Source organism: Lepidochelys kempii, chromosome 1 (genome assembly GCF_965140285.1).
Source record: "Lepidochelys kempii isolate rLepKem1 chromosome 1, rLepKem1.hap1, whole genome shotgun sequence".
NCBI lineage: Eukaryota > Metazoa > Chordata > Testudines > Cheloniidae > Lepidochelys > Lepidochelys kempii.
The window spans coordinates 335,282,047-335,308,215 of record NC_136380.1 but is presented as its reverse complement, the minus strand read 5'-3'; the positions used below and the strand labels follow the sequence as shown (position 1 = coordinate 335,308,215).

At 38.8% G+C, this 26,169-nt stretch overlaps 1 protein-coding gene across 1 annotated transcript in view; it reads right to left on the bottom strand.

Annotated features, from left to right (window-relative positions):
• The window catches only part of SEMA3A (semaphorin 3A), a 207,545-nt gene that overhangs the window by 26,500 nt on the left and 154,876 nt on the right, over positions 1 to 26,169 (bottom strand). The window contains exons 7-13 of the mRNA XM_073328643.2: positions 19,116 to 19,258; positions 17,605 to 17,719; positions 17,424 to 17,493; positions 15,871 to 16,015; positions 9,675 to 9,894; positions 3,923 to 4,014; positions 1,019 to 1,060 (exon numbers count right to left, since the gene is read on the bottom strand). Coding sequence (XP_073184744.1) covers positions 1,019 to 1,060; positions 3,923 to 4,014; positions 9,675 to 9,894; positions 15,871 to 16,015; positions 17,424 to 17,493; positions 17,605 to 17,719; positions 19,116 to 19,258 — 827 coding nt within the window. The remainder of the gene's footprint in view (positions 1 to 1,018; positions 1,061 to 3,922; positions 4,015 to 9,674; positions 9,895 to 15,870; positions 16,016 to 17,423; positions 17,494 to 17,604; positions 17,720 to 19,115; positions 19,259 to 26,169) is intronic.

Sequence of the window (26,169 nt, the reverse complement as noted above, 5' to 3'; positions counted from 1 at the left end):
TGCACAACCCATTATACAATACAATCGGCTGTCTTAAAAGAATGTACTTGTAAAAATAATCCAAAGCAGAGCATTTTGGTATGATGTGAACATATACACCACTTGACAGGTTTGTTTGTAAATGGTACATTCTTTTTAAGCCACCGTTTTTGTTGGTTTGGGTGATATGTCAGGGAATTGGCCCCAAATAAAATGTTTTGTGTCAAATACTGCACATTTTCAGGCAGGTTTCCAATATACAATGGATTCCTAGCTGCAGCGTTCAGCATTTGAAATGGAGAGTTGAGCTCTGTTCATTAGAGAATACAATTTAGCCCTTTGAAGAGAGCCCTCACAAGGCCAATGCACCACTTAAGACCTATTTCAACAGGACATAGGTCTCATTGTGACTCTTCGCTGAGAGGTGTTGTACACCATTATTAATGGACCCAATCCTGCAACAACTTACTATCAGGTATTAGTACCAGAACTTCAATGGGAATACTCATGTTAATAAGCAAGATACTCGTTCATATTTTCAGAATCAGGCCCCAAATCCGCAAAACTGGGAAAAATCACCTGTCTATTTTTATATATCTATAATACAAGCTATTATAAAGCATACCGGGGGTGACTGTACTTCCACTTAAATCAATGAAGGGTTTTGCCACTAACTTCACAGGAAACAGCACTGGGTTCATATGTGTAAAGGCCATATTCAGACATATTGTAAGTGAATGCAATGCCTCTAAACTCAATAGCTTCTCAGTCACTGGAGCATTTGGTAATATGGAATTTTTCTACAAGCAGCTGGTTAGTTAGTGTTTAGTTTACACCTTGCCAGTAAAGCACAAAACTAACTTTTTCCTTTCTCTACTGCCTGACACATTCTCCTTGAGAAACTGCTGATGTTTATGTAAAGGGATGGGATGTTGCTGGTATAATTAATATGCCTCTCCTAAGTGCCAAGTTACTGTCTCTGAACTATACAGGTCAATAAATATTTTAAAAAGTGATTTAAAGCTTGTGCATACAGTACCTGCTTTGTGGAAATCTTCATTGCAGAAATAACAGTGGGTTCCTAGAAAAAACATTAAAATGGGTTCAAATGTAAAATGTGTTTTTAATAAACATGAAACTAGTGCTAGAGGGCCATCTACCAGCTAAAAAAACTCTTTGGATTCTTTGATGGCATTTCTTGCTGACTATTAACATGAAATGTGTGTATTGTTATAGGTGAATTAGAATGCATCTGTGCCTGTGCATGTCTAAATTCAACATCACAATTTATCAATCATTTCTCAGACTTTATTATTCCAGCGTTATTGGTTTTGTTGTTTGTTTCACTTTTTGAAATTCATTTCTGCTCATACTGTTAAATTTAAGTTTACAGTAATGTATCCACATAGCATGCATAGAGAAAAGCTTAAGAATAAATATTAATATGATAAAGTGCGGGTGATGGAACCCAAATAAACCAATCACTGTAATAATACCTAGATGAAGACCCCAGTCCTGCAAACACTTACTCATGGCACTAGCTCTCCTCACATGAGTAGTCCTACTGACTGTATTGGGATTTCTCATGCACATACAGTTACTTATATTTATGGAATGCGGAGCTCAAACTGATAGTAAATTTTTACACTGTGAAGTATTTAATCAATATAATGGGCAAATCCTGCTCACCTTACGCAGGCACTTACGTCTATGAAACATTATGCCTGAGTAAAGTAAGCAGACTTTAGACCACTATGTAGTTTCCTATACAAATTAATGTAGCTTTATGAGCACATTAATAAAATAATGGGTTTAGTCTTGATCCTAAAGGATTTTTAATTTTGTTTTTTTACATTGGTAGGGTAGTCCCAGTAACTTCAGTGGGACTATTTACGTAAGTAAAAGCTACAGGACTGAGCCCTTAATGAGTAATTCTAACAAAGTTTAAGTTTCAGTGCAGTGTAAAACCTTATTACATGGGGTGCAAAAGAGTACTACTTACTGACCCTATGCATCATGTTTTTAGTAACGTATATTAATATAGTTCGCATTAAGCTTTCAATCTGCTGATCCTGGGAGAATTTAATATGGCTGAGTGGATGCTAAGCATGTGGACTCCTTTACAAATGGGTTAATAGACCTGGTATTAGAAAGCATCAATTACGTGTTACATTTGAATGAAAATTGAACTCATTTGCTTGTTTGTTCAGCTGTTCCGGGGAATATTCCACAATTCAGGTTAAAAAAAGGCATTTATTATCAATGTAACAGATCTGGAAGGTTTTCAGTTTGGTGGATTTATAAATGAAAACCATTGTATTCATTATACTGTGGCTCAAACAGTGAAAAACATTCTTCATGACACAGAGGTAGCCTCTTCTGTAGCCAGTAAAAACTCAGATATAGTAGGTTCCATTTAAAAACTATTGCAAAATTTCTATTAAGAGATCTAATTCTTGTTTACTCCATGGCCTCCTTACATTATTAAACTAAGGAGGCCTTAACGTAAATGAGAATCAGGGGCAAACTATTTTTATATAATACAAAAAATGACCAGTAAACTTAAAACCCAAATCCTAATTTGACATTTAGTGTAGGGCTGCTGCAAATCCAGTTTGGAAAATAACGTTGATTCAGTTTTTCCTAATTTACTCTCCTATTTCTTTGATCTCTTGGCACTTCTGCTTTATTTAAGGAAGAAAATCCTATGCTTTCAAAATTGCCAATTACCCTGTGGAGTACATAATAATCTTGCTTCATGTTAAAGAGAGAAAAGCCAGAAGCCACAAATTACACTTCTCATTTTCCCTTCATAACTTCTAATTTACATTTGTGTTAAAAAACCCCAAAACAACAAAAAAAAAAAACCCACAGAAAAATGAAACACAGCCTGACAGTGACCAATCTCTGGGCAGTGATTCTTGTGCAAACTTTGCCTGTGAAGCATAGAATGCCGAAAGTAAACATTTCTATAAGACCTGCCCAAATATGTTGTGTCTACTGTCAAGTCAAAGATATAGTGATGGTAACATAGCATGAACAGAGGAATAATTCAGGAAACTCAAATGTTTTATTGTAGCACAGAAAACATGGAACATCCTCTGGGATCTATCTGACACGATTCAGAAAAAGTTTGATTTATTTGGGCTAAATTTTCAGAAGTGACTAGTGGATACTTCACTTGGGGTAAGATGGGGGGTCAGCTCACAGTACCTTAAAGGGACTTGATTTTCATAAAATGCTGAGTTCCCATACTCTTAAAATCAGGCCTTTTTAAGCTATTTCAACTCAGGTACCTAACGATGGAGACACCCAAAGTCACTTCTGAAAATGTAGGCCCTTTATTCCTTTTGGTTTTGAAGGCAACCGTAAATGGTACCAGACTTAAAAAAAATTCGGGAGACCAACACTCTGCCTAAGAGAGGTAAAATGTATATTTCATGTGTATTTGTTACGTTTTCACTGAGATGTCATGGAAGCTCAAGGAATAAGATTGAAGAGTCTCCTCCTAGCCAGATAATCTGAATTGTTTCTAATAGCCACATGTGTAGTTATTATTTTGTATAACCTTCTGGGAGAGGATGGGTGGGGAGATTCCAGAAAATACACATTTTTTAACTGTAACTGAGTTTAAAAAATCTTGTTTACTCCATGGCCATACTCCACACTTGTTTACTCCACTCCATACTCCACAAAGATTTAGTGATTCTAATTTAACATTGAAACAGCACCACAAAAATCAGGAATGCCATTTCTTTTATCATTAACCTCCAACTAGCATTGGAAGCTTCAAGGTTTATTTTGGCTAGTGTCTGGGTCTATAATTGACAAGCTAATTAGAAGAGTATGCCAGGCTACTCCTTGGCTATCCTGCAACAAGTTCAGCATGCAGCTGTCCACAGAAAAATCTACAACCTGACACTTGGAATTCAGCAGCACTTACCCGAAAGACTGCCATTTCTTCCAGCAAGACTTCTTCTAAATCATGCCAAGTCTCCTTAGGAATTGAAACCACTTTAAGAACTGTCCCAATATCTTTAAAAGAAAAAAAAATGTTTTCAGGTGGTTAATAAGTAGACTCCAATTTAAGGGCACCAGAATTTCTTGATCTCTTGCAATATGCAACTATTTCCATACAAGGGTCCTGACACTGCATATTGCTGAGAACTGACTCCACACAATACCCACTGCCGTTTGATTGAACTAGCAGGGTTTTGAATTTCCATAAGGCATTGGTCTGAAATTTCTTAATTGTGGAAGTTCAACAGAAAAATGATTCATTACTCTGCTTCAGCTGTTAAAGAATGAATGGGACAGCACAATATTATTAGATTGGTGCCATGAAATCTCAGCTGCCTCTGAGGTATTATTCTAGATGGGAATGTGCTAAATTTACTCAGCCACATTTTATTAGCCATTCTGAAGTAGGAAGTTTTTCATACTTGTTTTAAAATACACGTGCAGATGTTATTAGAAGGCTCAGTGTGGACACAAGGACAGCTGGAAGAATGTTGTCAAACTGATGAAGTTGTCAGTTCTTTTAAGTACCTGCTGTCCTGGTGTCAAGCAAAAGCATCTAAGGCTTCTATGTCCCTAAAGACATCTGTATTATGATGAATGGCATTAGCCTTGTTTCAGGATAAAACAACAGCAGCCCTGTACAACTTGTGTCTTTTCATTAGAGATAGCTTTGCACCAAGGGCTTAATTCTACAACCATTTAGGTTACTGAAAGTATTTCCACTGACGTTAATGTGAGCAGGTCCAGGTCTCAAAACCCCAGCACTAAACACCCCCGCAAACATGTGTGGACGTCTGGATTTGGAACTGAACTTTCTAACTTAAGACCATCTCTCTATTTAACCTCTGAAGCATATATCTGTGCTTCACTTTGCATAAACCAACTTTTTGGAAACAGTTGCAACTTCGTCAGCTTAATCCAAAACCTAGCATTTCTGGTTTGTCAAAGGTTACCAAAGACTTTTAGCAGTAACAAGAAATGTGTGTTCTAATTTAACGTTTTAGGTCTGCTAAGCATGAGGCAATACAATCACATTATAGAAAGCAAAAAGCATTCACCCTCTGAAAATCAAGCCCCTTTAGGGTGTCTCAAGATCAGCACCCACAATCACTAGTCACTTTGGAAAATGTAGGCTGGTTTTAAAGCCATGAGGTAAAGGTATTAAGCATAATAAAAATATAGAGAGTCAACACTCTTCCTAACACAAGGATTCCCCAAGAATAACTATATAGATATGGTCAAAAATGCTGTGTTGGAAAATTCTCCATTTTTCCATCAGAAAATGCTGAGTTAACTGAATCAAAATGATTAGAAGGCAAGTATCTATTTCGACCAAAAAATGTCCACAGAAAAGTCTTGAAATAGTTTGTTTTGATAAGGTTGGAATGTTTCATTTCTACTTTGATCATTTTGACATTATCATTCAGAATGTTATATTACATTTTACTTTACAATATCATGTAAAATTTGAAACCATAAAAATAAAAATTAAACATTTGGACCTTACTGAAACAAAATATTTTGGTTGTTATAGATATGAAATGCTTTGATAAAGTAAAAACAATTTTTTTGCAATATTTCATTCTGTGAAAAAAATGATAGTTATCAAGTTTGTATCTTCAATTGGGACAAATTTTTTTTTTCAAAATCTCATAAATTCCCATGAGACAGAAATTTTGTTTCTTGACCAATTCTAATAACTGTCTTAAGCAAAAGTAAAAATCTAAATATCCATGGCTAGGAGTTTTGGGTTTTTTTTTAAACCTGTACATCTTTGTTTAATTTTTCCACAAAATATCAATTGCAAACTAATCTCTTTCATGAACGCTAAATTTGCAGATGCAATTTTTAAAAGAAAATGAAAATAAAATAAATCTCTTATAGAATCATAGAATATTAGGGTTGGAAGGGACCTCAGGTGGTCATCTAGTCCAATCCCCCTACTCAAAGCAGGACCAATCCCCAAATAAATCATCCAGCCAGGGATTTGTCAAGCCGAGCCTTAAAAACTTCTAAGGAAGGAGATTCCACCACCTCCCTAGGTAACCTCCTAGTGAAAAAGGAAAGTTTTAAAAGGAAGTTTTGCCTTTTATTTAAAATACTGCATGTATGATTTTGGCTCATGAAAAATAATAGTTGGACAGTTATGAAATCTTTGGTTATTCACTATTATTATTACTATTATTTTAAAATATTTACTTTGAGCAATATACTTAAAAGTAGCTTTACAGAACATCATAGAACAAGAGGAACATAAGCTTAAAACATAAACTCCTGAACTTTCCACAACTATCCGGAAAAACTAATAATTCATTATTAAGGTTATTAACAATATGAGAATTGGAAACTGCCCTAATTACCCTGGCTACAATTTTGTAATTGTGGTTTGGAGAAAAAACCTGCTAACAACAGAGAGAGGACTTCAAGCTAATGAACATAACAGGGTATCATAGTTTATAGGGCTTTACACGCTATTAGTACAGGACTGTCATCAGCACCACATTTATAGTCTATTGAAGCTACATTTTGGGACAGCATTAATGGAGTTTTGATAAAGTGAGGCAAGTGGTGTTGTGGAATCTGAGCAGGGCAGGTAGACACTGTAGCTCTAAGCATCACATTTTTTAAATAAATGCTTTTCTTTTAAGAAGATCCTGCAATGATTATGGTAGCTTGGTGCTGCGGAAAGCCCTTGAGGTCAAAGGTACAATATGTTAATCACTATGGCGACTCTGATCAGGCCTCAGGTACCAAAGTGTCATTTTATCTGAGTTCTAGATCAAGTTGTACAGAGTAGTATTTCAAACAATTTCACACAAATTGAATTGGGCTTCTCTTTTAGGATCAGTTAGCTCGGGTGAGTAACTTAGTTTAGAAGATAAGATTACTGTTATTAATTCACTTTACTGACAGATGTACCTAGACTGTGCACAATGATCCCCCACATCAGATATTTGGGATACCCTTTAAATGGATACATTGGAACCTGGTTTTTCACAGATATTTTCGGGCATTCCAACATAATTCTGTTTCCACTGTGGAGTGGCTAGGGGATAGCCACTGTTACAATGAGAATGAGAAAGAAACTGCTTAGACGAAGATTACACCCACAGGAAAGGAAAATATGACCAAGCAGGATGGCGTGCTAATTATCCTGGGGTTAACTAGTACCATTTATGTCAATACCAAAAAAGGTTTCCCCATTTTACTGAAATTCTGCAGCCTGATTGCTACAATGCTAATGACTATATGTAATCTGATGGCACAGAACTGCAGAGAAACCCAGTCACACCACACAGGGCTAAATCATGGCTTTGTCACAAGTCCTGCTCAACTAGCCGTAAATTAGATTGTGATGTGAGTCCACAATCTGATTCCTGGTTCCTCCTTTGCGCTGGGGGTGGAGGCAGAGGTGTCATGCCCTATACCAGTCCCATCCATGGTGCTGATTCTTAACCCCAGTATGCTGGCTTAGCTGTGCTTGCTGGCACAATGGAGGGAGAGCCTTGGCTGCCCATCCATTCCCTATTTGCATGGAAGTGAGAGTAGGAGTTCCACGGAAGGTTTTCTTCCCCCACATTACTAATCACTTTCTAGCGAGAGCAGATGAGCAAGTGGGCACCTTATACCCCCTTACTCCCCTATGCGTCCCTCGTTTACTGTCCTTGTTGAGCAGCTATTATCTTAGTCTGACAAACATAATATTGCAGAAAATAAAAGCAATACTTTACATTTACAGGACTGCATTTTCAGTGATGACTTCTGTCTTGGCAGGTGCATGTTTTTGCTCACAATTTGTGGACACAAATATCTGCATTGCCTGTCTAACCACTGCAGCTGTTTTCACCTAGAAATCTGAATCTGTAGTGAACAGTAGGGAGGAAACTGCTTCCTCCCAATGGAAGTCGAGTTGAGCTCAGGTTTAAAACCAGACCCTCAGTATACAAGACCTCTCCTGAGGATCTCAAAGGGTTTTTCAGAAGTTAATTTAGCAAGTCTCGAAATATCCCTCTCTGATTGGCAGTTGTAGATCCATTTCACAAAGAGGTAAACTGAGGCACTGCGAGATTAAAGGCTTGCTCATGTACCACCAAATTCAGTGAGTTTTACATTCACGTCAGTGAGAGCAAGATCAAGTAATAAATGACTTGCTGAAAGTCATATACCAGTGTGGCCTAATAGGCAGAGCAGTGAATGAGAACTCAGAAGACTTGGTTTCTATTCCTGGTTCAGCCTCTAACCTGCTGAGTGACTGTGGGGAAATTATTTCATTTAGCTGTGCCTCAGTTTTCCCATCAGTAAAACTGGGATAATGATGTTTCCTGCCTTTCAGGTCTACAGATGAAAAGTGCTATATAAGAGCCATCTTATTATTGTCATTGCAAGATGGGCATACATTATCCAGTTTTCCTTATGTGATGGAAAATATTTGTGGCACATAAAAACAGGTTAAAATATTGTTCGGAGTTTTAAACAATAACCTGCTATAGCACAAACATGTCATCATTCAGTTCACAATTTCAGAGAGCTGGAGCACTTTCTTTATGGCTGCATCTTCTGCAGTAAATGTTTGGTACACATGCAATACGTTTAGTATACAAAGCTTCAGCACAGGTCTCAGTTTACTCATGATTTATGTTAGGCATCAACATGAAGAGAGCCTTGAGATTTATTGCTTGGAATCTGACCCCCAGCTATGGAGCTGTAGATTTGTAACTGGTGCCATTCAGAAACAGTATTCTTATGAGAAAGAAAGAGAAACAGACAGATAGAGAACCTGTTCATTTTTTAGAACACTGCAGTGATGCAGTGGGAAAGTTCTTTGGTTTCTTTGATTTAACTTCTTGAGGCTAGTAATAAAGTCACTGAGTTCAATACAAGTTTGAAACACTAGTTAATCTGGTGGAAAATCATCAAAGATGTAAGGCCCGTTCCTCAGATGGTGCTAATCAATGTATTTACATGATGGCAATGGAGAAACTGGGCTGAGTGGCTGGCCCCTGGTGCTTTCATGTAGAACTTTTAGCATAGTAAAAATTGCTTTATTTACAAGAAAATCTCCTCTTTTGCCTGCTGGAAGAAAGATATAAAGCCCAAGCCATAAGATAGTACAAACACTTTACCAGTGGCATCGTGCTTCAGCATAACTTTTTGTCCTTCCTAGGACCTCTTACAATATCAGAAAACCTGGTGTGTTGAGGGTAATGAAGCATTCTTCTGGCTGGTGGTCAGTTTAGATTAGCACAGTTCAAAATATGTTGAAAGAGGACACAAGAAATATTCCAAAACTTGGAGAAATCCTGGTTGATTTACTCATATGACTAGTTCCTATGGAGTGAACATGTACCCCAAAATATCTAGCTAAAAACAAAATTATAATTACCAGTGGGAAGATGCCTCTAATTAAAAAACAAAAACAAACCCTCTGTTCCTACTCCAGCTGAAGTCAAAGGCAAAACACCTACTGATGTCAAGTCCTAATCAAACAACATGAACCCTTAAGTAACAAAAAAGAAAAGAAAAAATGTGTTGAGCCTTGCCCTAAAGAATTCCACAGATGTACTCTATTGTACACAAAAATAAGCTTGCTTTCTACCAGTAATGAAAACCACTCATCTACTCTACTTCTCCATACTCCATGTGAGAACATCGGATGTAGCATGAAAGATTCTTACCTGTTCCAATGAACATGACATCATACTGGCCATCTTCTGCATCGACCCGGTCTACTACTATCTGTGTGAACTGGTAATCCACATCTGTTTTGATCATGATTGGACGATTATTGATAGGGAATACAGGATTGTACATTGCTGGATGACTTCTTGCGAATGTGATGACTTCATCAGGAAGGTCCTTGGTAGAGTCAAAGCCTCCAAAAGTTTTACTGGGACACTGAGAACAAGAAAGAGAATATTTTGCACCTTATAACTGAGCATTTAGACATATTCGTTTCTTTGAGATCCATATGAGTCTTCAGTCTGTAATAAAGTACAACCCAGGATATAATTGTTCCATGATGGACAACAACTGTACAGGGAGTTAATACTGGCACCAAAAATCTTTGGAGAAATATTTTTCTTCATTGAAATCAATATAGCTCATACCAGAGAATATTACGGTTTGTATACATTATCTTTCTTATCACTGTGCTGTGCGAATAATTGATTGTCAGTAATTTACTGACTACTATTATCTTTTTAATTGGTAGTACAAGACCACAGGGATGCTGAATATGCTAAAAATTACTGTACAAAAGACACAGATTAAAGCACTTCGTTATCTATACAGTAGAAAACTAATTATCCGTAACAATCACCCCACTATCTAAGCATCTTCTTCTGTGACTCAAGTCAAAACTCATTCACTTCAAAGGACCTTGGATTAGGCCCTTAATGAGCTGCCAGTGTGACTCCCTGTTCTGTTTACTCCTGATTATCTAAACTGCTGATTATCTGGACATATCTGGCGTCATCCAAATGGTTCTGACGATGAGGCTCCTGCTGTGTTGAATTATTCGTATAAATTTTCTAGCATGGGTGGTGAATAAAGTGCTTGTAGTGAGTTCAGGTTATTTGCCTCAATGTCCACTTGTAGTAAACAGTACAATGACAGAGGGGGAGCAATACTTATAGGACTAAGGTGTCCCTAGTCCTCACACAGCAGCACAGGGGAGTAAAGATTCCATGTTCCACCTCATGTGGTTATGTTAGGACTAATCAGTCTTGGCTCTGGGGCCTATGCAAAGCACAGGGACTACACAGACACTGGTCCCTCCACCCATGAGCAAATGGATGAGGATGAGGGAAAGAGTGAGGAGGACAGCAGGCAAAGCCATGACTCTGTCCCCCCACAAGCATTCCCCTCTGCTTTCCTCACCCACAATTCCTCCTGAGGGAAGTGCACTTATGCATCAGGACTGTGGCTATACGCTAAAGACTAGCCCTTACCTAATGAATTCTCTCTCAAAAACTCAAAATATTTTATGAACATCAGAGATGTTGACCTTACAACATCTCTCTGTAAAGTGGGAAATTATTATTAGCCCCATTTTACAGATGAGGAGACTGAGGCATAAGGAACTTAAATGATTTGTCATAGGTCTCACAGAAATTTTGAGAAGACAACTTCAGATGCCTGACCCTAACCGCTTAAGCACAAGACATCCATCTCAGACATACAAAGCTATGAGGCAAATTTCACTGTGCTTATGCTTATGTTCACCGCATTTGATCTTGAAATATAAACATCCCAGTGATATAAAGCCAGGGGTAATGCATCTTTTATTTGCATTGATAGAATATCCACCACTTAGAGTAAAAACTTTGAAACCAAAAAGTAATTAAACAGAAATCCGGATCTTGCTGGATTCTCAGTAGAAGAAATCAATCGTCTTTGCCATCACCTTGATCCAGATTATTAATAATTCATCAGAAATGACGTAAAGAAATCAATATGGTCAAAAAAAGCAGTTGGTATTTGCAGCCAAGGGACAAGTCAATGCATTGGGAAGCATGGAGGGTATGAGAGATAGGTTTTCACTTTTTTGCATGTTGTCAAGGAAGCAATTTCCAACATTCTCATTCATTATATATTAGAGAAAGAAAGAATTACTGATTTAAACCCAATTAGCCAAATAAACAATAATAGCAAATATAGCAAGTTAGTCACCTATTCTTATTATCTCTACATTTGACCCCTTATTATTATTATTTCATATCCATATGCTCATTTACTTCCAATTAGAAAAATACAATATACTACTAGAACTAAACCTTTTATGATCTTTAGCATTGTTGGAGTCAATCTGAAATTTTGTGTTTCTACGGTGCAGTTCCAAAGTTTTCTTGATGCTTGGATTAATATTCCAACTAGAGTGTGATACTGATTACTTACATTAATCAACGCTTAATTAGATAATGTATGTAAAGTGCTTTCAACAGGAAAATCACTATACAAGTACTAAGTATTATTAATTGCAGCTGGGCAAATACTGAAAAAATAAAATAAGATCCATGTACAGTCATTTCAGTTTTTAAATGCATATATTTCTGCTGTATTTCAATCCTGTTTGTATTTATTTTCTACCAATATTTTAGCAAAGGAACTTACTGGTAGCAATGTTCATCAAGTCAACACGTTAGGCATAATATTTACAGAAAGCCGATTTTAGATTTGAAATCATGAGCATTTGTTAGAAACACTTAATTCCAGGGGTTAGGTTGACTTGGACTCCATACGCAGTAAAAGGAAGTAAGAATCTCCCCTTTACACCTCTGTGTGGGTTACCTGGACCTAGTGCTTGGGCATGCAAGAATAAATGGGGATACATTTCTTCTTATTCCTTCCCCAGTGTAAGTGGGTAGGAAATGGGTGGAGCCATGAATCCATCTTCCCTGCTCACTGGCCAGTGCAGCTGAGCCAGCGCAGCATGAAAGTATAACAATTTGTTGCTGCTCTATACCCACAGGAAATCTCTAACCCTCATGAGCAAGGGAGAAGAAATGATGGAATTATGCTTTCCAGAGATATGTCTGCTTTACCCTGCATCCCCCGAGGTACTCCTGACGTGGTGCTGCTTCTGCCCCACCTCATGTTCAGAGCTCTGTCTAAAGTCAAAACCTGTCCCTACGAGTTACAATCCAGGATACAGAACACTGGATACCATGCAACCGCTGTGTACAATCAGTGCAGCCTGAATTTCAAATACTGACTTCTCACAATGAACTCTCCCTTAATAGGTTACCGACCAGCAATTATTTGCAGAAATTACTGAGGGAATAAATCTGAGTCACCAAAAAATTGCAAATAATTCACATTCAGAAAAGGAAGTGAAACTTGTTGAATTAATTATTGACCCATGCATGTTGATATTTTTTACAATAGTTTTTTTAAGGGTATGGATTTAGAGAAATACATTCAAAATATTGTAGCCAGTGGAAAAGACTTGTCACTTTTACGTGTGTATTTATGCTGGATTTTTTGGCAGAGACTTTAGACTTCATAATGGCAGTACATAACAAAGACAGGGCCTGATACTGCTTAGAGGTTATTGGCAAGACTCTCTCTGACTTCAGAGGTCCTGATCCAACAATCCAGTCCAACAAAACATTTAAGCAAGCATCTGAGTAGTTCACAATGGGACTACTCAGATACTTAAAGTTAACTGCATGTTAGGGTCACTAGATTTGACAATTTTATAGGGACAGTGCAGATATTCAGGGCTTTGTCTTATATAGGCATCAATTACACGCCACCTCCTGTCCCAATTTTTCACACTTGCTGTCAGGCCACCCTAGTGCATGTCTTTGTGATTTACCAGTTAGGGAGGTCATACTTCACTACACCTGGTCAGAGTTTCTTCATCAGTGAAGAAAATATGTTAGATCTCATCCTGGAGCTATCTATCTAGAGAGCCCAGTCTAGCAATCATAGAATCATAGAATCTCAGGGTTGGAAGGGACCTCAGGAGGTCATCTAGTCCAATCCCCTGCTCAAAGCAGGACCAATTCCCAACTTAATCATCCCAGCCAGGGCTTTGTCAAGCCTGACCGTAAAAACTTCTAAGGAAGGAGATTCCACCACCTCCCTAGGTAACGCATTCCAGTACTTCACCACCCTCCTAGTAAAAAAGGTTTTCCTAATATCCAACCTAAACCTCCCCCACTGCAACTTGAGACCATTACTCCTCGTTCAGTCATCTGCTACCACTGAGAACAGTCTAGATCCATCCTCTTTGGAACCCCCTTTCAGGTAGCTGAAAGCAGCTATCAATTTCCCCCTCATTCTTCTCTTCCGCAGACTAAACAATCCCAGTTCCCTCAGCCTCTCCTCATAAGTCACGTGTTCCAGTCCCCTAATCATTTTTGTTGCCCTCCACTGGACATTTTCCAATTTTTCCACATCCTTCTTGTAGTGTGGGGCCCAAAACTGGACAAAGTACTCCAGATGAGGCCTCACCAAAGTCGAATAGAGGGGTACAATCACGTCCCTCGATCTGCTGGCAATGTCCCTACTTATACATCCCAAAATGCCATTGGCCTTCTTGGCAACAAGGGCACACTGTTGACTCATATCCAGCTTCTCGTCCACTGTAAGCCCTAGGTCCTTTTCTACAGAACTGCTGCCTAGCCATTCGGTCCCTAGTCTGTAGTCGTGCATGAGATTCTTCCATCCTAAGTGCAGGACTCTGCACTTGTCCTCGTTGAACCTCATCAGATTTCTTTTGGCCCAATCCTCTAATTTGTCTAGGGGCCGCTGTATCCTATCCCTACCCTCCAGCGTATCTACCTTTCCTCCCAGTTTAGTGTCATCTGCAAACTTGCTGAGGGTGCAATCCACGCCATCCTCCAGATCATTTATGAAGATATTGAACAAAACCGGCCCCAGGACCGACCCTTGGGGCACTCCACTTGATACCGGCTGCCAACTAGACATGGAGCCATTGATCACTCCCCGTTGAGCCCGACAATCTAGCCAGCTTTCTATCCACCTTATAGTCCATTCATCCAGCCCATACTTCTTTAACTTGCTGACAAGAATACTGTGGGAGACCGTGTCAAAAGCTTTGCTAAAGTCAAGGAACAACATGTCCACTGCTTTCCCCTCATCCACAGAGCCAGTTATCTCGTCATAGAAGGCAATTAGATTAGTCAGGCATGACTTGCCCTTGGTGAATCCATGCTGACTGTTCCTGATCACTTTCCTCTCCTCTAAGTGCTTCAGAATTGATTCCTTGAGGACCTGCTCCATGATTTTTCCAGGGACTGAGGTGAGGCTGACGGGACTGTAGTTCCCAGGATCCTCCTCCTTCCCTTTTTTAAAGATGGGCACTACAACACTGCAGAGCTTGAGACTTTTCTGTGAAGAAATCTGGTTATTCCTTAGCAATCACATCCACTGAATGAGGAGAATTATACAATCCTTTTGCTGAGAAATCATTCTTTTCTTTAACATATGAAGCAGTTTTTGTTAGGCCAGACATCTGTATCATTTAACCATTGTTTTACACATTTATCATGGAAGCCAGTTTTGAGAAGAAGCTAGAAAGGATAGTTTAAAGGTTACTAACAATTAAAGGACAATCTATATGATCACAGAATCATAGAAATGCCCATATATGAATAATGCTTATGTGCTATTCTTGTTTTTTTACTTCACTGTACTTACTTGGATCTGTATAGTTTATTTGAGGCATAGATACATCTGAATGGGCTAGATCCTCAGCCTAGTGTTCACAGGAGTCTCAATGGAGCTAAGCTGATTTGCACCAGCTGAAGATCTACCCTGATATGTACAACCCAAACCTTTTCCTCTAACACATTCTACCGGAGAAAAGGCAGATGAATAGGCAAAGCTCAGCAGCATTTCTGGGACCTGACAATGACTGGGGTGGATGGGAAGTCATAAATAGTGGTTTCATAGACACCATAGTGACAGAGGCATTAGAAAGAGACAGGAAAGTAGAATAACAGTTAAAAAATCCCTTTTGGAATTGGAAATTATTCCAGTGCCTTCCCCGTCCACTGCAGAAATGGTTACCTTAGAACTCTAAAGAAGTGAAATTTATGAAAGGAAAGCTGCATTATTCCTTAACTACTCTACAAATACTCAACAAAATCCTGCATCCCTGCTCCAGTCAAACATCTCCTGAAGTCGATATGGTTTTTGTCTGACTGAGGTTTACAGGATTAGGCTCATTGACAAGCCAGCTGCACTTTGCAAATCGAGGCAGCGCATTCTGGATTTGCAGCAACAGCTAGTTTGCTCTTACATTAGCCTGCCTTTCCCACTTGTTCAGCTTCTTTTGTGTTATAAGTTCAAGTACAATGGAATGAGCGAAATCAGTATCAGATTTCCCAGTGCACTTACAGTTCCTGGCCGTGGATATGGTACACGTCCTTGATAAGGCACCCATTGATAGTTGGGACCATCTCTGTGAGCATATGGACCAAGGAACACCCTCCTTACATCTGTCATGCTGTACATACACACTGCTGACCCCTTGAAGATGTTGCTAAAAATGGGGTAGGGGAAAGAAAAATAAGTCAGTTTCTTTAAATTATTTGTCAATTTAATCACAGGAGAATGGTGGGATTAAAGGCTCTTTAATTAATTACATGCATTGATTTTCCAAACTCTGAAATGCTGTCTAGGCGAACCCAAACACATTCCTTAGAAAGTTCAGTTTAACTGACAGAAATCTCTCAGATGTTTTTCTAAACAGAATGGCTGCTGGCTGCTACTTAAAATTTATTGTTTATATACGTCCAGATCCAATTTCAATGGGATTTTCTTCGAGTAGGTATTACTCTATATGAGTAATACTTAGGATGGTCGAATCTGGCTCTTAATAGATAATAAGTGTCTTCAGTTTTCCATCCCTGATTTTGAAACTGAACTGCTTCATAAAGAAGGCAGGGTGAAAAATCTATTTGTAATAGCTGTTATTCTGCAAATGCAATTTATTGGTATAAATATGAAATAAAGAGGTCTCATGTGTTTTTCATAGTGGTGACCTTCATGCAAAAGGGTCTGTAACCCATTACTCATCCTGTAGCCAACTAATCACTTTATATACTCTTGCTAATAGTCAGCAAATTTGTTTTAGTTTTGCCCTTTCTCTCTCTCCCTCACTTCCCCCTTTTGACAACACACACTGAAACTGCACTGCTATGCATTTCCTTGGGGTTTCTACAAGGATAGTAGATTCCACATGAGCCTCATTCTTGTGGATTATGTGATGACTAGAAACTTACATTTAAAAACATATGCCTCCCTCCGTGGTTATAGGTGGCTTTTCCCTCAGAGGCAAATTCAACAGTCCTTCATGAGACAAAAGCCTAGGGACAATTCCATCCCTGGTGTAAGCCCATTTGAGGGAAGTTCTATGGACTGTGTTATGCATGAGATCAGACTAGATGACCACAGTGATCTATTCTAGCCTTACAATCTATAAGCCTATGAAGCCAAAGGATTTACACCAAGGATGTACTGGACTCAGTTGAAGAGTGGTGGAAAAAATCTTTGCTGTTTTTTCTTAAAAAGCTTATTGATTGTCCAGAAGTTTTCTAAAATTCTAAATTTTGATATTTAAAAAATGTGGGGTTTTTTTTAAATTTCCTGCATTATTTTACCAACTCTATTTGGCAAGGGATTTGACATTTCACCCTTCATCTTTAAAGCCAGTTTTTCAACAGGAAGAGGCTGAGAAACTGACACATTCTTTCAGACGTGTGTCAGGGCAATGATGTACATTGCTCATAAGAAAAGAAATTTAATTCATTACTTCTAACTTACACTGCCTTCTAGCAGTTCAAAGGTTAAGAAAATGCTGTGTTTCTTAAGAACATTTTAACAAAGAGAGCTCTTTAAAGCAACCAGCCACACAAGTTTCCATACAAGTAAAATGATACACTCTGTACCTGGAAGTTGTAAACACTCCATAGACTATTGGATTTTTGAGGTCTTTTGAGTTCATTAGAAACACATCCTCTGTAACAAAAACAACAACAACAACAACAACAAAAAAGAAAATACATGGTCATTTCAGTAATGAAAATACCAGAAAATGATTCTGCATTCAAAGTCATTGTGGCTACTTACGTAGTTCATCAAAATGAGTATCAATGCCATTGGGCCCTGGCACAGAACAAATCAGGCGTGCTTTAAGGAAAGTTGTCCATTTATTAACAAGGCTTCTGTGTCCACCAAAGTCATTCTAACAGAAGAAGTATTATATGTTAATACATAATCATGTTCCTGTTTGAAATGTTAAATATAACACCATAATCCCCAGTTTTACATATTGTCCTTTTTATGGTTTAGGAAATTATAAAATCTCCCTCATTTTTCAAATATACCAATACTGAATCAATTTCAATTTATCATGGTCATTGCTATGTATTTAGTATCATTTTCAGAAGAACTTATTCCTAGAAAATCTTGAAATAAATTAAATTAGAAAGAAAGAAAGAAAGAAAGAAAGAAAGAAAGAAAGAAAGAAAGAAAGAAAGAAAGAAAGAAAGAAAGAAAGAAAGAAAGAAAGAAAGCAATTAGGCAGATTGACAGAGTATTTTGCTTCTGTTCAAGCTTACATGTGGCCAAGACTCAATAAAGTTTAAACAGCTCATTATTCTTTACCGAGTATCAACAAAGTAGCCCCACAAGTTGTACAAGATCAAAGTATAAAAGGTGTTAGGGTGGGAGAATCAGATGTTTAATAGCAGGGCTGGGAGTGGGAGCAGATCAAGGTCTCTGTAAGGGTGGGGCTATAATTTTCCAAGCTGCTATCTTGTTTTTCAGAGATGGTAAATTGGAGTCCTGCCTAAAGGAATAATGTGAAATTCTACTCTAAACGTTATATTTACCAATTCATGGCGATCACTTAATTCACAGATATTTTCTCAAGGTCCCTCAGGAAAAAATTGGATATTTGTTGGGATGGATGAACCCGTTTGAGACCCTTGACACTGTTCATTTATAAAACTTAGCCTAAGCAATTATTTTCATTTTAATGTGCCTCTTCCTTTAGAAGTTCTGCCCAGAATGGGAGCCTTGGATGTCAAAAATAACTCAAGAAAGAAAATGTCTACAGAACATCTGGTCCACCTGGAAGCAGGGAGTACCATGTTTCTTGCACAAGACTCTATTTCTCTCAGCCGCATTTTAAAACTCAGGAGGGTCTTATAATTTTTGGATGATGCATTGTAAATTTGGGGTGCTACTCCAAACAGAACAGAACTGAATATTATATCTCTTTGATGTTTTCCCTTGATTATTGGTCATTCTGGAAGACCTTGGAATCACTACATTGCCAGTGTTACCATAAACTAATGTACAGCCAAGAAAGAAGAAAAGGAGGACTTGTGGCACCTTAGAGACTAACCAATTTATTTGAGCATAAGCTTTCGTGAGCTACAGCTGTAGCTCACGAAAGCTTATGCTCAAATAAATTGGTTAGTCTCTAAGGTGCCACAAGTCCTCCTTTTCTTTTTGTGAATACAGACTAACACGGCTGCTACTCTGAAACCAGCCAAGAAAGAGTAGTTGCTAATATCACTTTTACAACTTTAACTGAGGGCATTCATTCTCATAACATTAAGTCACCATATTACCTTGCAGATCTGCCCTATTCTGGCATGGGTGGCTTTTCCAGAGTGCTCTCCATCAATTGCATTTTCACGGAAGAAGAAATAGATTTTGTCATCTTCTGGGTTATCACTTTCTGGTATTAGGTGGGCACTAACAAACCTAGGATCTGAGAATAAAATGCCAATGTACATGTTACTACATAGCAAGTAAAATCTGTTGCCTCATTTACATGAAAGGATTCTTCCATTCTGACTTGCACACATGAACTAACCCTTTAATCAAATAAGCAAATTTTCAACTTTTCTTCCTGGTGCTCCCACCCAAAGGAAATCCCTATCACAACTTGTTTCTGCTCTTTGAATCTACTACTAGAACAACACACACACACACACCCCCAACACTGCACACCAGCGCACATCTATAATTTATTTATCCAGTATATAGCAGCGCTTGCTATTCATAGTCTGTAGTGATTCAGGAAAACATATGGAGTAATATAATACATATGAAATTGCTCTATTAACTGTATTGTAACATTACAGCACAGCTTCCTAATTCCATACATGGATTGCTGAGAGTTTCTTTCACATTCAGTCTTGCCTACTTCTTATTTCCTTGTTTATTTTGACTTTCTATACAGCAGAAATGAAAACTGCTCAGGAAAGCTATGATAGAGGAAGAAGATGGTTTGTCCAGTAGCTAGGGTGTTTGGCTGAGAATTGGGAGAGCTGTGTTCACATCCCTGAACTACCATATACATCCTCTGTGACCTTAATCAAGTCACTTAACCTCTCTGTGTCTTAGTCCCCCGTGTATAAAATGTAAGGGTGCTGTGAAGATAAATACACTAAAGATTGGGAGGTTCTCAGCATCTGTAGTAATAGGAACTGTAGACAGAACACTCAAGAACAGGTTAAAAATCATTCTATAAAACATTTTTGGATGAAAAATGGCCATTTTGTTTGAAATTTTCCATTTTTTTAACTACTAAAAACAAAAACAAAACAATGTTTTGAAAACCATTTTTTTTTGTGTGTGGAAAAACAAAACCCTTTAGGTGGAAAAGATTTTTAAAATGAGTTTTTTCATTATTTAAGAAAAGTTTAATGAAAAATACCATTTTCTGACCAGCTCTATTGACATCATTATTCAAAGTACAAATTCCCCTTCCACACATATGTCTATATCTAGACAATGATACTGTAGATATATAAAGCCTCAAGAGAGACTGATAAAAAAATAGAAAACAATGGGCAAAGAAATTAGGACATATATGAGTATATATCAGCATAGATCCATTGACTTCAATGAGGCTGTGCCAGTTTACACCAGAGGAAGATCTGGCCAATATTCACAAAAAGAAAAGGAGTACTTGTGGCACCTTAGAGACTAACCAATTTATTTGAGCATAAGCTTCCATGAGCTACAGCTCACTTCATGCTCAAATAAATTGGTTAGTCTCTAAGGTGCCACAAGTACTCCTTTTCTTTTTGTGAATACAGACTAACACGGCTGTTACTCTGAAACCTGGCCCAATATTGCATTTTTCATTCAAATATTTCCGTTGGCCTCTTTAACCAGGGAAAAGGAGGTAAATCAAAGAGAATCACCAAGCTGTTCTTCTTCCTACGGCATTTTACATCCTACTGGGATAATTCAGTGTGAACTATATTTAACTATTGAAAGAGTGCTGTCCCTATGTCAGATTATAAGCTGTTCTAGCATCATATATTAAAATATCATTTTAACACATATCACCACATATTTAGGGAGGTAATGAGCCAGATTATGCTATGCTGATTTTCATCAACTGAGGATCTGGCTCATTAAAACCACTACTTTATTTACTAAGGATGCTCCTCAGTTTATATGCTAATTAACTATATACACTATGTGTGATGAGCACTGTGTCATCAACTAATATCACTTCTCATATCAGCAGATGTTTGACTTTGCTTTTTGGTTGTAGACATGCAAGGTTGAAGAGTTTTCCATCTGATCTTGTATGGAGATGTCCACTTTGGTGCTAGATGATGACCCAGCAAAGAGAAAAATAAACTGAAGAATGTTGGTGCCAAAACTCCTCCCTGTCCAACATCACTGTGAATTTCAAAGCTGTCAGACTGATCACCATCACATTGGACTATAGCCTTCATGCTATTATGGAAGGATTGAATGAGACTGAGGAGGATTGGGAGGCAACCAGTTCTCTCTAGCAACTGAAAAAGATCCTTTCTGTTAACCAGGTCAAAAGCTTTTGTAAGATCTATGAAGGCCATGCATAGAGGTTATCCTTATTCTTGACACTTTTTGGAGGGGGGTGTACTCTGGCAGCAATTTAAAGAGTTCGGGGCTCTAAAGACCCCACCTCTTCCAGTTGAGGCCCTGCCCCCTTCTGGTTGGCGTCCTGCCCCTCTGCTCAGGATTCTGGCGTACCGGTAGGTCCTTTAAGTTACTTTCATCCCTGAGCATACAAGTGCATGGTCTATATCACAGTCTCCACTGTGAAGATTGCAAGTATGGAGGGCATCCTTTAGGTGTTTTCTACAGGTGACAATTACATCTAGTTGATGCTAGTGTCCAGATCAGGAGTGTGTCTCCATGAGACCTTCCAGTGATGCATGTGTTGGTAATACACAGTTGTTGGTGGGTGAAGAGCTCCAATAGTCTTTGACCATTGTTGTTAATTTTTCCCACTCCATGGTGGCCAGTGATTAGCAGCCACATCTCGTGATGTGAACTGACTTTAGCACTGAAGTCTTTCAGTAGACAGAGTTGGTTGCCTAGTGGTAGCTTGCTGATGACACAGCTGAGCTGCTGATAGAGCAAGTCCTTCTCTACAGAGGTGAAGAAAAGTGTTGGCACATATGTGCTAATGATGTTGGCAAATCCACCTGTGGTAGATATTCTTACTAATATGATACATTCTGATGTTGCAATGGGATATTCGACTAGAGGTGTGAATGAATTTTTGACTGCAAAATCCACCCTGTCCTCAGAGAGGCCTTGTTTGCTTTCTCCATGCCAAAAGAAGAAACATTGCATCTTGCATAGAGAGCCTGTATGTTAGTCCAGTCTCAGAGAGAGAGGCTAAATCAATGTCAAGCTTCTCCAGCTCTCTGTCAGTGATGGCAGTCTTCCTCCAGTAACTGACCTCCTCTAGGTTGTTTGACATACCAGTGCATGTTGTCCTCATATTCCAACAAGCAAGTTTGAAGAGGGAGACCATCATACCCAAATCTTTGGTGCATACACCTAAGCAGAAAAGAAATAAGGAGGCAGTGGTTGGGCTTAGGATCACAGCCCCCCTCTTGGTGGTATTATCCAGGCCCAAAGGCTCAGAAGACTAAGATGTTTAGAAGCCAGCACAGCTGCAGGAGATGCTGGAAGGCAGAGCTGAATTGCAATGCCAACCATCTAACGCTTTCTCCACAGCGGGTTTAGTTCAGAGTTGTCTCCCCTAGTCTTTGCTCAACCAAGAGCTAGCTGCAAGGCAGCAGTGACAGCTGGAATTACTCCTTTGTGGCTATTATTTTTCATTCCAATGGGTATCTGGCACACCCCTCCCACCACTCAGTGGCGAGATTCCACTGGTGTGGTATCACTGCTGGTGATACCAGCAGCAGCCATGCACACTTGACCTGATCTGAGGAAATTCAACAACTTTGCAATGGCCTTGCCCTAGCTTGTGATGAACGTCTTGCCTGATGTCTGGAGTCTATTGCCCAACAACTCTTGGGGGCCTGACTTTGCCCAAACCCAGTCCTTTGGGGCCACGGTGATCCAGCCAGATAGTTACCTGTCACCCAATTTAGCACTCTCTGCAGCTCTGGATTGCAATTCTGTCTTTCTCTTCTTTCAGGGAAGGAGTGGAGATGATGCGTAAAAGTCAGGCACTTCATATACCCTGTTTTCCTATTAGTGCACTCATGCAGCAAAAGGAAGTATGTTCCCCAGTATATCTGTTCAGCTGTTGAGACTAGGGATAAAGCATCACCCTGAAAATTTTAGCTAGTTCACTAACTTATCTTATTACCAAGAGTTCCCCAGGGAGAGTTTAAGATAATTCAGGCAGCACTGACATACTTCATATGGTCAGCACAGACACATAAGGAAGTTGATGACATATAGAAGAGAGGCTATGCTGGAATGAGCTAAAAGAACTGCTGAATGGGAAGTGGAAGCAGGAGCCGAAAGCAGTAGTACCCATGATAGTGCTCCGCAGACTATTATCGATGGATATGACTATCTCAGATCGCCATATACAAATTACTGGAGTCTATGTGATCCCAAAACATGTCTACAACTATTAAGAAACACATGGTTCTTCTAATAATATAAGCAGTCACAACACCCTGTGTATCATATTCTTTTCCATATTCCAGGCCCAAAAAACACCTTCAGTGGAAAGGATTTAATCAAAGTCAAAATGTGTTTTAAAAAGACAACAAACATCAAAAGAACATGTCAGAAGTATATTTAAGCATGATCAAAGGGGAATGAAACCACAATGTTAACATGATAAACATTAATGGCAGAAACATTTCTCTGATCTCATAGCCAGTCCAAGCAGGTTAAAAATAGAAACGTTGATTTAAAACAATCAGTGTCAAGAAGCAAATAATTAAGAAATGCACTTCAACTTTTTTCAATCTCCTTTTCTCAAGTCTCTTGACACTGGGCTACTTCTCATATCCTAACTGACACCTTCTGCTAGCTCCAGTTTTGTATGGCCCCCTGGGATTACCAGTTCTTTAGCAATTTCATTGGCAGCAGCCCATTAAACTGTCCTTCATGAGAAATCTACCACTTTATGAAAAAGACACCTTGGTCCAGCTGCCTTTATGATTGATATGCCATTGTTTGCTTAGTTAAGTAATGGAAACATGTTTTGCTTGTCTCAGCACTTCAGGTTCAGATAATGCTAAAGAAAAATCAATCTTTATTTGCTCCTTCACAAGCATTATTCTTTAGCAATAACAACAAAAGAACAACAGCAAAAACAATAAAAGAAAGCAGATTGGATTCCCGAATGAATCGTATTAGCATTTTAATGATGATCCATAAAGGAAACGGCATCAAAATTGCCTTTAGATGTCAAGATGCACTAACTACGCTGAACAAACAGAAGTTGGGGTCATTCCTTTATAGAATCATAGAACTGGAAGGGACCTCGAGAGGTCATCTAGTCCAGTCCCCCGCACTCACGGCAGGACCAAGTATTATCTAGACCATCCCTGACAGGTGTTTGTCCAACCTTCTCTTAAAAATCTCCAATGATGGAGATTTGTCATTTCAAAGAAGTAAAAGGGCAGTTCTCACAGGAGGCATTCTGTAAGGAGGTTGAATCAGATGCCCCCGTTACAGTAGATTTGTGGTCAGAATTACAAATTTCCCCAGTTCACAGCTAGAACATTCGAGGACACTGTAGGGAAATTTTACGCTCAGTAAAGTTGCAGTTGCTGTAATTTAATGAAAATTATTGAAGGGTGACTAGAATCCTGCGAAGAGATAACGAGATGAGGGAATCTTACATTAAAAATTTAACAATAACAAAAACAGACAGCAATTCAGACTTCATAAACACACAGTGCTTGTCTACAGAGACCCAGCATATACAAAAAAGCAGGAACTGTCTTCAGAAAATCTGAACTTGAAAATCATAGCTAGCTCTATTGCCTTCTCAGAGGAAAACTTATAGCCCCAGTCACAAATGTGCACAGCAAAGCTCCAAGTCCTCACTGCTTTCCGTAAGGTCACCAGGGGACAAAGCTTTTAACATGTGATGACGAGAGAGCTAACATGTCTTATGCTCTTGCACACTTTACAATATTTTACAAACCTCTTAATCTTTTAATGGTGTGCTTCTACATTTCTCTCATTTAATTCCTCACCTGTCAAACACCTTCTTTTGCCACTGACTCAGTCAAACTTTGGGCCTGATTCTCACTTACAGATAAGGATCTTTGTAACCCTGGGAGCACCTCAGTGCCAAATGAAAGAGGGCCCCCCATCCTGTAACTCAGGCCTGACACAATCATTGCCCCAATGCACTGTTGTTATAATATGTATCTCAGAGGGGTCATCTGGGGTATCCTGTGTAAATTGGTGACACATTGGTCCCAAAAATTATTGTGTGATGTAAGGACTGGTTGTGTACAAAGTATAGATGTGTGCTGAAATTTGTGCTTTACATGTGCTTGGGAGACAATGCATAAACCTAGCCCACCCTAGAAAAAGGAATTTGTCTTTACTTGTCTGACCAGCTTGCAGAATCCTAACAGTGAACAATGAAAGTACATTTATGTATAAGGTAAACAGAGCCACCAAGCTAAACAAGCAAGGGAGAAAACTGTTTAACAATCACACCAGGGGACAGAATTTGCACTCCTGGCTCTTGAGGCACAGACAATAGACTTTGAGTAATACAAGGGGAGCAAAAAGGCATTTTAGTTATCCATCACTGAGTGGACAGAGGGTGAACCACTCTCTGAGCCTGTGAAAGTTGGATCACCAATCTGGTGGGGTAGGGATGATGTGAACCAATGGTAAGTAAGAAAACTGCTTAGGCAAAGATCATAACTAGCTAAAATTAAGTTTTAGTCACTAGAAGGCATGTTTTATTTTATTGTTTGTAACCATACCTGTCTTTTTTTTCTTTGCTTAGTATCACTTATTGCCTGTTAATAAACTTATTCTGGTTTTATTACAAAACCATCTGAGCGCTGTGTATTTAAGTGAAGTGTGAGCCTCTAGCTAACCTTACAGGCTGATGTGTGCCATATCTCTTTGGAGGCAATGAATTTAATAATTTCTGTAAGCATCCCATGTGAGGGATTGGACACTGCAGGGAGACATCTGTGGGTAACTTGGGAACTGGGGTTCACTGGTTGTTGTCTGCAAGGAAAGGTTTAGCTTGGCAGAGTCCTGAAGAGCTTTCTGGCAAGGCAGATGAGTTGGTGTGTCAGGGAACTGATACAGTTTAGCAACAGCAAAGCCCTTGCTCTTGCTAAGGCACAGGGTAACACAGGGGCTCACATTTCTGGATGTCCTGAGCATGACATCACCCCTTTTACA